At 27.8% G+C, this 12,777-nt stretch overlaps 3 protein-coding genes across 3 annotated transcripts; 2 read left to right on the top strand and 1 right to left on the bottom strand.

Annotated features, from left to right (window-relative positions):
• Positions 1-8,353: 8,353 nt before the first annotated feature.
• On the top strand, positions 8,354-9,163 carry FMAN_00027 (uncharacterized protein; the record flags this gene model as incomplete). Its single annotated transcript, XM_041821828.1, has 4 exons — positions 8,354-8,422; positions 8,506-8,700; positions 8,931-9,021; positions 9,081-9,163. The coding sequence occupies 4 exons, from the start codon at positions 8,354-8,356 to the stop codon at positions 9,161-9,163; spliced, it is 438 nt and encodes a 145-aa protein (XP_041687569.1).
• A 404-nt stretch (positions 9,164-9,567) lies between these two features.
• FMAN_00026 (uncharacterized protein) lies at positions 9,568-10,499 on the bottom strand (the record flags this gene model as incomplete). Its single annotated transcript, XM_041821827.1, has 2 exons — positions 9,568-10,244; positions 10,301-10,499. The coding sequence occupies 2 exons, from the start codon at positions 10,497-10,499 to the stop codon at positions 9,568-9,570; spliced, it is 876 nt and encodes a 291-aa protein (XP_041687568.1).
• Positions 10,500-11,171: 672 nt separating this feature from the next.
• On the top strand, positions 11,172-12,419 carry FMAN_00025 (uncharacterized protein; the record flags this gene model as incomplete). Its single annotated transcript, XM_041821826.1, has 1 exon — positions 11,172-12,419. The coding sequence occupies one exon, from the start codon at positions 11,172-11,174 to the stop codon at positions 12,417-12,419; it is 1,248 nt and encodes a 415-aa protein (XP_041687567.1).
• Positions 12,420-12,777: the final 358 nt, after the last annotated feature.

Here is a 12,777-nt window from a genome sequence, read left to right as displayed (position 1 = left end):
TAATTATATTAAATTAAGCTATATTTAGGTTTATTATTAGTAGATTATATAAGGTATAATATTAAGCGGTTATTAAAGTATTATATCTCTTAATAGTAGATTTAATATATATTAGGCTTAATTAATATAAAGAAGTTTTATTAATAGCTAATAGGCTAAATCTATAAAAGTATAAATAAATATAAATTATATATTACTGTTATGACCCTAGCGGTTATATTATATATACTCTATAAAAACTCTACCTTAAGTCTATCTAAAAGGCCAATTAGATAAGGACTAATAAGATTAAGACTAATAGCACTTTAGGACTATATTACTTTAGGATTAATAATAACCTTATATTATATTACTCCCTTATAATTACTATAATATATATATATATTTATTTAGCAGTAAATAGAACTTAACTTACTAGTTATTAATAATACTTCTTTATTTTAATAAGCCTTATCTATACTATTAACTATTAAGAGATATAATACTTTATTAATATATTTAATTTAATGCCTTATATATTCTATAAATACAAACCTAATATAGACTAGTTTCTCTATTTAAAACTATAACTATTATATATTAATAGCTTTTATTTAGAATATATTATATTAAATAATTAAGTAATATTATACTATTAAGATATTTAGTAATATTAATATTTTAATACCTCTTTATATTAAAGTACTATTTAGTAATACTAAAATAGTAGCTAAAATTTAATAACTTTATAATACTATTTAGACCTTATAGGCCTAGATAAATATATAACTTATAGTAATTAATAATAAAAAAGAAAACCTTAATAGGTTTTAATATAATATTAAGGAAGCCTTAAAACCCTTTAAATTAAAACCCTTTATTAGAAAGGCAGCTAATATAATTCTATTCCTTACCTAAATAAAGGTATACTTTTATTTATTTCTAAATTGCCTAAATACTGCTACTAAAAAAGTATTATATATCTTACCTTTAATCTAAAGAGATACTAAAAAATAGTAAAAACCTATTATATAAGACTTCCTTAATAATAATAAATAGTTATAAAAATAAGAGATTTAAAATATCTTTATAGACTAAAATAATTTTAAATAATCCCTTAAAGATAACTTTAAAGTAATTAATAAAAAAAGATAGGTAATAGCTAAATTATTTATATTTAAATAATATAAGTTATATACTGCCTATTTTACTAAATTTAGGCAGCTTATATTTAAGATTAAATAGGATAATAATACTTTAATAGAAATATATTATAGAAAACTAAAAGAAGAAGTTAAGGATAAACTATATATTATAGATAGACCTAATAACTTAACTATATATATTATTATAGTAATTAAGATTAATAAATAATAATATAAATATAAAAGAGAGAAAGCTAACTATAAAAGGAGAAATAATTTTAACCTTTATTACTTTAATTAGTAATAAAACGATAATAATTAGGGTAACTCTTAAAACTAATAATAATAAGGAAAGTATTAAAATAATACCTTATATAAGATATATAAAGGACTAATAACTCTAGAAGTTACTTAACCTAATAATAGTAACTACAGAATATATAATATATCTAAATATAAGTATTATAACTATAACTAGTTTAGATATATAATATAATAATACCTATAGCTAAAAAAGCTATAAGACCTTAATTATAGTAGGTAAATATTAAGACTGACTTAATAGAATATATTATAAATAGCTATATATATCTAGATGCTAGGGATAATATAAAGTAGATATAATAGATAGTTTAATAGAAAATTAAGTATTATTTAGATTAAGCTAGAGAATTTAAAAGAATTAAATTATAAAAATAAGATTAAAAGAAAGGGATATTTTAAAAGTAACCTAAAAGAAAAAGAAAGATAACTTTAATAGAATAAAAATAATAAAAGATATTATAAATATTATATAAAAAATCTTAAGAAAAGAGAAAGATATTAAAAGAGATAATAGTTTTAGTAATAGAAGTAATAGCTAGAAAAAATAAAAACCTTAAAAATAATAAAAAAGGGAAAACTAGTTACCCTTAATTTAAATTAATAGAATAACCCTTAATAAATTATTAATAAGATTTTAATTAAAATAACTATATAAGTAATAGAGAAAGCCTTTAAGAAAGAAAAAACTTTAAGAAATAAGCTATAAATTTAGAATTACTGTAATAGCTAGAGTATAGGATATAGAGAAGAAGCGGTATAAGTAGCTATATTATACCTTTACTATAAAGATAAATGCTTAAAATAGAAGTAAAAAGAACTCTATAAACTACTATATAATAAATAAGGATTAAGGTATTTAAATACTAATAAGGAGATATATATCTAAATAGTAAAAGAATATATTAATATAAATAACCTATTATTACTTTATATTTAAGCCTATTATATTAATAATATAGTAAACCCTTAACTTAAAGAACCTAAATATAATATATAAGATAATATTAAGATATTATTAATATATTTATAATATTAAGAAATAGCCTAGATATTATATAAATACTATTAGTATAAGATATATAAATAAGATAAAAAAGATAATAATTATTTTTTAATTAAAATCCTAAATATATTAAATAATAAACTTTATTTTAGAGAAAAAACAAAAGGATATATAATAAATTATTAATATAAAAATCTAAAAGTAGTAAAACTATAATTTAATATAATACTATATAGAAGAGAGTACTAAATTAATAAATTAATATAAAGAATTAAAAAAAATATAAAGATTATTAAGGATATAGAAAAAGAATTTAAAGAAATTACCTAAAGAAAATATAAATATCTTTAAAAAGAACCTTTAATTAATAAGACTAGCTTAAAAAGTATAAAAGAATTATAATATTAATAGAAGGTAGATAGCCTATACCTAATATAAAAAGATATACCTTTAGAATAGAAATAATTAAGTAGTATTAAGAATTTAAATAAAAAAGTAAAAGAAGAATATTAATAGTAACTATTTAATAAAGAATTCCTTAATAACTGCCTTAATAGAAAAGGATATAATAATAGTAACTATAAATAGATGCATTAAGATATATTAAGAAAAGTTATATACTATTTATAATTAAGCTATAAATAAGCTAGAAAAATAAATAAAAATAACTTAAATTAATAAATATATTAAAAGTATTATATATAGTAGACTTAATAAATTGCCTAATACTATAAGTTTAAATTAAAAAGAGATAGCTAAATGCTTAAATTAACTGTAATATAGAAATAAATTTTATTAATTTAAAAATAGTTATAGAGTTATAGTTACTATAAAAAAAAAAGGAAGACCTATACTCCTTACTTAATATAAAGGGATAGCTTTTTAACTATAATAATAGCATTATAGACTAAAAGACTAATTATCTTAAGGTAGATATTTAAAGGAGAAGTTAGAATATAAGCTATAATATTATTTTATTAAGAAAAAGGATAGATATATTTCTTAATATATTATAGCTTAAATAAGAAAATCTATATATTAACTAAAGGAATGGCTAGGTTATATTCTTTAATAACCCTAAAAGTAATATAATAATAATTATAATAAATAATAAAAGATCTTATATCTAAACTAAAAAGGATAGTATAGGTAAGTATAGAATATAGTATTTACTACCTCTAAAAGGAGTATAATATAGGTATAAAATAGATATAAAATAAAAATTAAAAATCCTAGGCCTCTTTAAAAAATAAGATTTATAAAAGGATAAACCTAATATAAGAAATAGCTAGGATTAACTTAAAAACATTCTAAAAGAATATTAAATTTATAATAAACTATTTAGTAAAGAACTAAAGATAGAAATCCCTAAATATAATAAATAGGACTATAAAATTAACCTAATAAATAAAAACCTATTAATATAAAAGCTCTATATATTAAATTAATAAGAATTATAAAAATAGAAAGAATATATTAATAAAATATTTAAGAAAGGATATATTAAGATATCTAACTTATTATTAATATTAATAATATTCTTTATATCTAAAAAAAATAAAAGGAATTAGCTAGTAATTAACTACTAACTATTAAATATATATACTATTAAGGACTAAACCTTACTTTTACTTATAATAAAACTTAAAGATTGACTATAAGGTAAATAGATCTTTATAGCCTTAAATCTAAAAGGAGTATATAACCTTATTTATATTAAAGAAGGAAATAAATAGAAAATGGCATTTAAAGTAAAATTAAGACTCTATAAATATATAATTATGCCTTTTAGTCTTATTAATATATTTATAATATTTTAATAGATAATTAATAATATACTATAATAATACCTTAATATCTTTATAGTATACTACCTAAATAATATCTTAATTTTTTTAAATAATAAAAAAGAATATATAGAATATATCTATAAGGTCTTAAAAGTATTATAAAATACTAAACTATTAGTTAAACTAAAACAAAGTTTCTTTTATATTAAAAAAATAGACTTTTTAAAATATATTATTATATTTAGAGAAATTAGGATAAAATAAAAGAAAATCTTAATAGTAGTAGAATAGAAAACCCTTAATAATATTAAGGAGATATAAATATTTTTAGGATTTACTAACTATTACTAATAATTTATTAAGGGCTTTAATAAGATTATAAACCTATTAATAAAACTTATAAAGAAGGATAAACTATTTAAATAGAATAATAAAGCTTAGGCAGCCTTTAAATAGCTTAAAGGAGCTATTTTTAGTAAATTAGTCTTAAGAATATTTAATTCTAAAAAAGGAATTAAATTAAAAATAGATATATTAGATTTTATATTAAAAGGATAGATTAGGCAATAAGATAATTAAAGATAATTATACCTTATTATATTTTACTTTTATAAGTTATATAAAGTAAAGCTATATTATTTTATTTATAATAAGGAATTTCTAGTAATTATTAACTACTTTAAAGAATTTAGATATTACCTTATAAAAAGTAAATATAAAATTAAGATATATATAACTTATTAAAATATCTCTTATTTTATTATAATATATAAACTTAATTAAAAATAACTATATTATATAAAATATTTATATAAATTTAATTTTATTATTATTTACTATAAGAAAATAAAAAATAGAAAAGTAAATATAATTAATTAATAACTAAACTATAATATTAGTATAGTAAAAGTAAATAAATAAATATTAAAAAGAAATAATAAAGGAGAATATATATTTATCTAATAGATAAAAACCTTAAAATAGATATAAATAGAAATAACTAAAGAAATCCTAAAAAAACTAAAAGAATTTATATAAGAATTCTATATATACTTAATATATAAATACTAAAAAGTAATAAAAATATTTAAATAACTTCTATAATAAAAATATAAAGTGCTATAAAAAACAGTTAAGAAGGTAATTAAATAATGCAATATCTCTATATAAATAAAAGTATATAGATATAAACCTTATAGAGAACTATAATTACTTAAAGTTATAGAAGCACTATAGAGCTTAATTATAATAGATTTTATTATTAAATTACTGCTATTAGAGGAACTTTTAACTGGAATTTACTATAATAGTATTTTAGTTATTATTAAAAGACTTATAAAGTTTTTAATCTATATACCCTATAAAGAGGTAATAGATATAGAAGTCTTAGCCTATATTTTTTATAATAAGGTAATATAAAAAAGAGAAGTGCCTAAGGAAATCTTAATAGATAGAGGTATTACTTTTATTAGTAAGTTTTAAAAAACCTTAATAGTATATATAGAAATTAATTATAAACTTATAATAGTATTTAGACCTTAAGTAGATAGTTAAATAGAATAGATAAACTAAATAATAAAATAATACCTATAGTATTATATTAACTATAAATAAAATAATTAGGTTAAAAAGCTATTATATACTTAATTGGCCTATAATACTGCCTATAATAAAAGTATAAAACTTATATTATTTAATGCCAATTTTAGCTATATTTTAGTAGTATATTATAATATATATTAGACTGAAATTATTAATCTAGTAGCTATAATTAAAAGTGAGGATCTAAAAAATATATATAATAAACTCTAAATAGAACTAGAATTTATTAATAAATAGATATAGAGGTATTATAACCTTAAAAGATTAAAGGGATTAATCTTTAAGAAAGGAGATATAGTATATTTATTTACTAAAAATATTACTATAAAATAATTAAATTATAAACTTAATTTTAAATATATTAGATTTTATAAAATTACTAAAAAGATCTTAAAAAATAACTATAAGTTAAATCTATTAATAAAAGTTAGGCTTTATAAGATTTTTTATATTATATTACTAAAACCAGTAGCTAATATAATCTATATTAAGATTGGCAATAAACTAAAAGAAATTAATAGATTAGAAACCTATAAAGTAAAAGCAATTAAAAAAATATATATAATAAATAATAAAAGAGAATACTTAATTAAATAGAAAGACTATTTAAAAAGTAAAAATATATAAAAACCTCTAAAATACTTTATTAATATTTAGTAATTCCTAAAGAATTTTTATTAAACTTAAATAAAAGAGAAATATTAAGGAAATTATTACTTAAACCTAAAGAGGATTAATTAATATTATTAGAAATGTAATTTACCTAAAGATTATAAAGTAATATATCCTTATATATATCTAGGCTAGATAAGATTATATTTTATTAATTTACTTTTTAAAGACTATAATAGATAGCCTTTAAATGCTTTTTCTTTATATAACTTTAAATCTTATAAATTTATAATAAATAACTAGTAGCTAGAGCTAAATAAGATTATAGGGCTGCTATTTCTTTATAAAGCTTAAAGAGATCTTTACTTATTTTATTTTTATTATTTTTTAATTTCTTTTTTTATTTTATTAAATTTATAACTATTATAATTAGTAAGGTAAAGCTTAATAAAAAAAGAGAGCTTATAAAAAAAGGCAATATAGATATTATTATAAGATTTTTTAATCTAAATATACTTACTATAGTAAATAGAGTTAGCAAATATTAGGCATTTTTTGCCTATTTAAAAACAATAAGTATAAGATATATTAGCCTTTTTATTAAAAAACTTAATAGATAATATAAGTATTTAGATTTTACAGTCCTTATAGAATAACTATTTAGATATATAATTAGATATTATAGAATATAATAGTAAAAGGTTTAAGTTAAGACCTATTAAAAAAAGACTAATATTAATTAGAATAATAGGCCTTAAGGATAAGACTGTTAGAGAAGAGAGATTATATTATAACCTTAGCGGTTATATTATATATACCCTATAAAAACTTTACCTTAAGTCTATCTAGAAGGCTAATTAAATAAGGATTAATAAGATTAAGACTAATAGCGCTTTAAGACTGTATTGCTTTAGGACTGATAATAACCTTATATTATATTGCTTTCTTATAATTACTATAATATATATATATATTTATTTAGCAGTAAATAGAACTTAGCTTATTAGCTATTAATAATATTTCTTTACCTTAATAAGCCTTACCTGTATTATTAACTATTAAGAGATGTAATACTTTATTAATATATTTAGTTTAATGCCTTATATATTCTGTAAATATAAACCTAATATGGACTAGTTTCCCTATTTGAAATTATAACTATTATAACTACTATTTATAAGGTATTTATTAGTATTTTTATTAAGAATTAAGATATTAATCCTTTAGTTTTAAATTAATATTATAAGGTTTTAATTCTATTTTAACTAGTTATATTAAATAAATTAAAAAGGGTTTATTTAGTCTATATATAATTAGTAGGGTTTATAGGGAAAATTATAGGGTATATATAATATAACTGTAAGGGTTATAACATTAAAAGCCCTTTTTAATAATAAAGTTAAAGCTAAAAAAGAAATTAAATTAAATTAAATTTTTAATTAAAATATAATTAATAATTTATTAAAATAATAAATTTTAAATATAATATATAGCTATTAAATTTATTAAAAAATATTAATATAAATATTTGCCTACAATTAGCTAAAACCTATACTAAAGATAATATCGATGTGACTCTAGCATATATCCAGCATACCACCGACATTGAGAAGCTCGAGGTCAAAGAAGCAAGCTTCTTTAACTGTTTCCGCGGAACAAACCTATGACGCACCGAGATCGTAAGTTAATATAGGTCCGGCCTAGTCTGACTGGAACACTCCGAACTGACGTATCAGAATATTATGACTTGGACCTATTAAGTCTTTGATGGAAACCCTCTCACGAGTTATGCCGTCGTCTTCTTGGAAGCAGCCGGATTCTCCACCAATGCCACTTTTGACCCGAACATGTGTGTCAATGCCTGTTTTTTGATCGGTCCTCTGATCTGCTTCTCCCTCATGCCGAATTTCGGAAGGCGCACAATCTACAGGACTGGTCTGGCTGGCATGTTGATCATTCAGCTAGTTGTAGGTTATCCCGACCCTCATCGCTCACTTCCGCAAACGCAATGCGCAGGATCGTCCAGACTTGCTAACGTCGACAATTCCAGATTGGCGGTCTCGGATTCTCTCTGAGTCACTCTACAAAGATGGTGATCGGCATTCTTCTCATCATCTGTACCCTCGTCAACACTATTTTCATGGGTGCAACTTGCTACCCGATTGTTGCCGAAACGCCTTCTGGTCGTCTGCGTTACAAGACTATTGCCATTGGCCGATTTTGTTATAATATTGCCGGCCTGATTGTAAATTCTATTATGCCTAGAATGCTCTCTTTTAGCTATATATTCTTTTTCTATCTATCTTAAATATATATTATATTAGGCTAATAATAAAGCTAATATAGAATTAAGGTACTAAAGTTAGTTTATTTTATATAGAAATAAATACTCTCTATTTCGTATAATACTTCTTTTGCTTAATAAGTCTGCCTCTTAACTTCTGCCGCTATATTATAATACTGATAGTCTTATAGCCAGAAAGTAAGGGTCGCTTATTTGGTGAGCTGGACTTGTTGTTCGAGCAGCGAGTTCCAGCCAGAAAGTTCGAAACGACTTCTGTTGATGGTATGTCTAACTATCTTGAGATGGTAAAATGTCAGCACTTACTATATGTCCTTTTGCAGAATTCGCCCACAGTGCCGTCTATCAAAAGACTCTCGACGAGAAGGAGGCAGCCTTTGCGGCCGTTCCCGAGCACAAGGACTAAGACAGTGCATGATTGCCTGACACCTGAGGCGTGCGCGGTTCACATTCTCACGTGAAGTATTGTATATGGTCTATGGTTGGACTGGTCGGCTTGTGTGCCTCATGAGCGAAGGTATCTGAGATCTCACTATCTGAGGCGACTGGCAACGCGTTTTCTTAACATAATCTTGTTCTCATTCATCACCTGTGCTCGTAGCCTAAAGCTTAACCTTTAGGCGGAATTTGAACACATCCTTTCTTAGTATAAAGTTCTTCAACCCTTCCTGAAATACCACTCTGTTCTTTGTATCTTGCTCAATTATGGAAATGACTCATATAGCGATCGATTTTTATATAGGCTCAATATAGTTGGGGCCTGTCGCGCGCCTTAACCAGCCTGGAAATGCTTTGTTCCCTATTCTATCATTACTTATTGTTGTGGACTTCTTCCAGAAGCGTGCTGTTACAGCGGACGTGGCCAGCGTTAACATTAAGCCCATCTGGGTATCGCCAGATATAGATAACCGTTACTAGCCACATCAACAAAGTGTCGAATATATACAGCGTCCACTCGTGTGAAAGAGAGTACCCAGTATAACCCTGAGCATATTCAATGATTCGAAAGATTGATCGGATCATGACAAGAAGGCTGACAGCGTAAAGCATATAAAGAGTTGATTCCCAGGGCATAATAGTTCCGATCGACTCGGCTGTTGGTTCGCGGATCATACGGCGGTGGAAGACCAAGGACACGGCGCAGAATAGACCGAAGATGACAATCTGGACCACAAGTCCGAGTATGACAATCCTTTCAGCCCATTTACTTAGACTTGCGTTTTGTACAACTGACATGCCGGCGCCGCCGCCTTGGATCATGAAGGACAGTACATCTCCAAGTACAAAGGTCCTTGTTAACTTTGTTGGTTTGAGAAGAGAGTGTTTATCGGCGTTGAGACCTCTGATAATTCGACCGAGGACCATGTAAATCGAGGCAGCGAAGAGGGCGGGGGCAATAAGGATGAACATGTTCTGAACGGCATATGGCATGATTTTGTTTGTTTTGCTGTGTGCGCCTGCGCGGACGCCATACCCGACCATCTCGACTGTGGTGCAAAGTTAGCAGACAGGATACAATGGAGGGGAGGTGGTGGCGGCTTACAAAAGCAACCGATGGCAAACACAATGCAAAAATAAGTACGTGTCTTCCAGATCTTCCAGGATATGCAGAGAAAGGAAGCCATAAAGAGTACCAAGAATATGGCTGCCGCAGGTACGCTGGGGCTGTAGCGCCAGAGGTAGGCGCCGCCTTTGGTAGGTTCAACTCCGGGGACCGGCTTGAAGAGACCCTCGGTGGACATTGTGCTCTCTGGAAACTCAGAAGATGTGAGATTGGCGTATGGCTTGGTCGGGACTATAGCGGTTCCGAGTTTGTAGATAGACGGAAATCTTTAATCGTGATAATGGGATTTTGAACGGTCGATGGGGATGGAACAAACAAATGGCAAGCTACTTGTATTTGAAAGGTGTGGCAATACTTATAAGATATCCATTAATCAGTTATCTGCACTATTTACAAGAAACGCTTGGCCATCACTAAATAAATTATTCCAGAGTATGGGCCCGCGTCGCTGAGTTAGTATTCCAACCGTAATGCAAGCTATTTCTGAAACTGACAATTCAGGATCAATGACTTGCAGGCTCTGGTGGAGCTCGAGAAGCCAATCATATGCGTCTGTAAACGAGGAATAAGGGCGTTATCAGTGCATACCACGGAAAGCCAATCAGAGTCGTCTCTATACGGACTCGACACCGGGATGGTGTGCATCAGTGGATACCGCTAATCATTTTTTTTTGAGAGTTAGAGCATAGCCTCACGGATCCGTGGTCAAATCCGATCCACTGTTCACGTGTCATGGTCAAACTTGACTAGAATACGAGTATCCCCCTTCTTTACGGAACTAGACTTGCTTTGCCTGTTCGCATACTCTCTACTCTTACATTCAATTGACTCTCTGGGATAGTTTCTTGCCATGGCCCGCTCCAAGACCAAGAAGTCTTCCAACGACAGTGACAAGCCCCTCAAGCCACGCCGATCGCACCGCAAGTCTCGAAATGGCTGTGGCGCCTGCAAGCAACGACACATGAAGTGTGATGAATCTCGACCGATTTGCCTCAACTGCAAGATATCCAACCGTGGATCTCAATGCATCTTCATCAACATTGGCCAGCAGCCATCACCACCGCAAATAACATCAAGCGTGGATACACCGTCTCCTTTCCATCTCTCTTCTCATCAATCTCCCGTGGGCCCCACGTCCATATTACAGAGCCCTGCTGAAACTCTTAGTTCTGATTTGGCGGCAATCGGAGATATCCCAGCCAGAGGCGACCTGTTCGATCTCAACCATTTCGCCCTCTATCATCATCTGCTGACGAATCGTCACACCATCACATCAATTGACCCCTCCAATGAGAACATTATTTCTCACACATTGGACCATGCACTCAAAGCCCCTTACTTGATGAATCAGCTTCTTGCCCTCTCTGCTCTCCATCTGAGCAACCCTCCTTCCCTCCGGCAACCTTATTACCAACTTGCTACCAGTCTCCAGACAAGGGCGTTGGCCTTGTTCAACGAGGAGAGGCAAGAGGTTTCAGAAGAATCATCCGTCCCCATGTTTCTCTTCTCGTCACTTGTCGGAGTCCATGTCCTTTGCGATACTCTTCAAGGTCCAAGAGAGAGTTTTGGCGCTGTTCTCGACCGCTTCATCACTTATCTCTATATTCACCGTGGTGTCCGTGCTGTGACGAAACATTCATGGCATACTATCAAGAATTCAGGACTTGGGCCTATATTGCAACAAATTGAGGACGCGTTTCCCGCACCAGACAAGGAGACGGAAGCCACAGCCATCCTCCACAGAATGATCGACTCAAACGCCTCCCAGTCATCAGCGACCAAATACCACAACGCCGCATCCACGCTGCAGCGGTCTTTTTCTCTTCATGAAGCACTGAATCAGCCTAACAAACGGCGATTCGATGCCGCGATAGCATTTTGTCTCGATGTTGACGACGAGTATCTCGAATTGCTGAAGAAGCGACAGCCAGAAGCGCTGGTTATCCTTGCATTCTTTGCAGTCTTGCTGCATTGGAACGGGTCTACGTGGATATTCGGTGATGGCGGACAATACTTGATACAATCCATTACAGCTCATCTCGGGCTTCACTGGGCAGAATGGTTGCAATGGCCCAATTCAATGCTCACACAACAATAGTAGTACAAATAATTGATAACAGCGATGATGATCCTTATCACCTCTTGCACACTATATATCGTTGCCAGCAATTATTACATGAATGTTAGGCAACTCATACTTTTCATTCTATTGTGCTGTCCATTATTATTTGTTTGTGTAAATCCTCACTAGGCCACAGAGGAACCTAGGCTTGACTCGGGGTGCTCAGTAAGACGACTAATGTGTCTCATCGTCATTAACCATACGCCAATTCCGACCCTTTATCCCTAAAAGGCTTAAACTCCACATTTTATGGTCTTCACCCCATGTGGACACGCGAGTACGAGTATTGTCTCCCTTTCTGCATCCACTGTCATAAAGGGATTTCTTATCAGGG

Source organism: Fusarium mangiferae (assembly GCF_900044065.1).
Source record: "Fusarium mangiferae strain MRC7560 genome assembly, contig: FMAN_scaffold013, whole genome shotgun sequence".
In the NCBI taxonomy this organism is placed as follows: Eukaryota; Fungi; Ascomycota; class Sordariomycetes; order Hypocreales; family Nectriaceae; genus Fusarium; species Fusarium mangiferae.
Note: the sequence above shows the minus strand (reverse complement) of the source record. Positions and strands in the feature narration are given on the sequence as shown.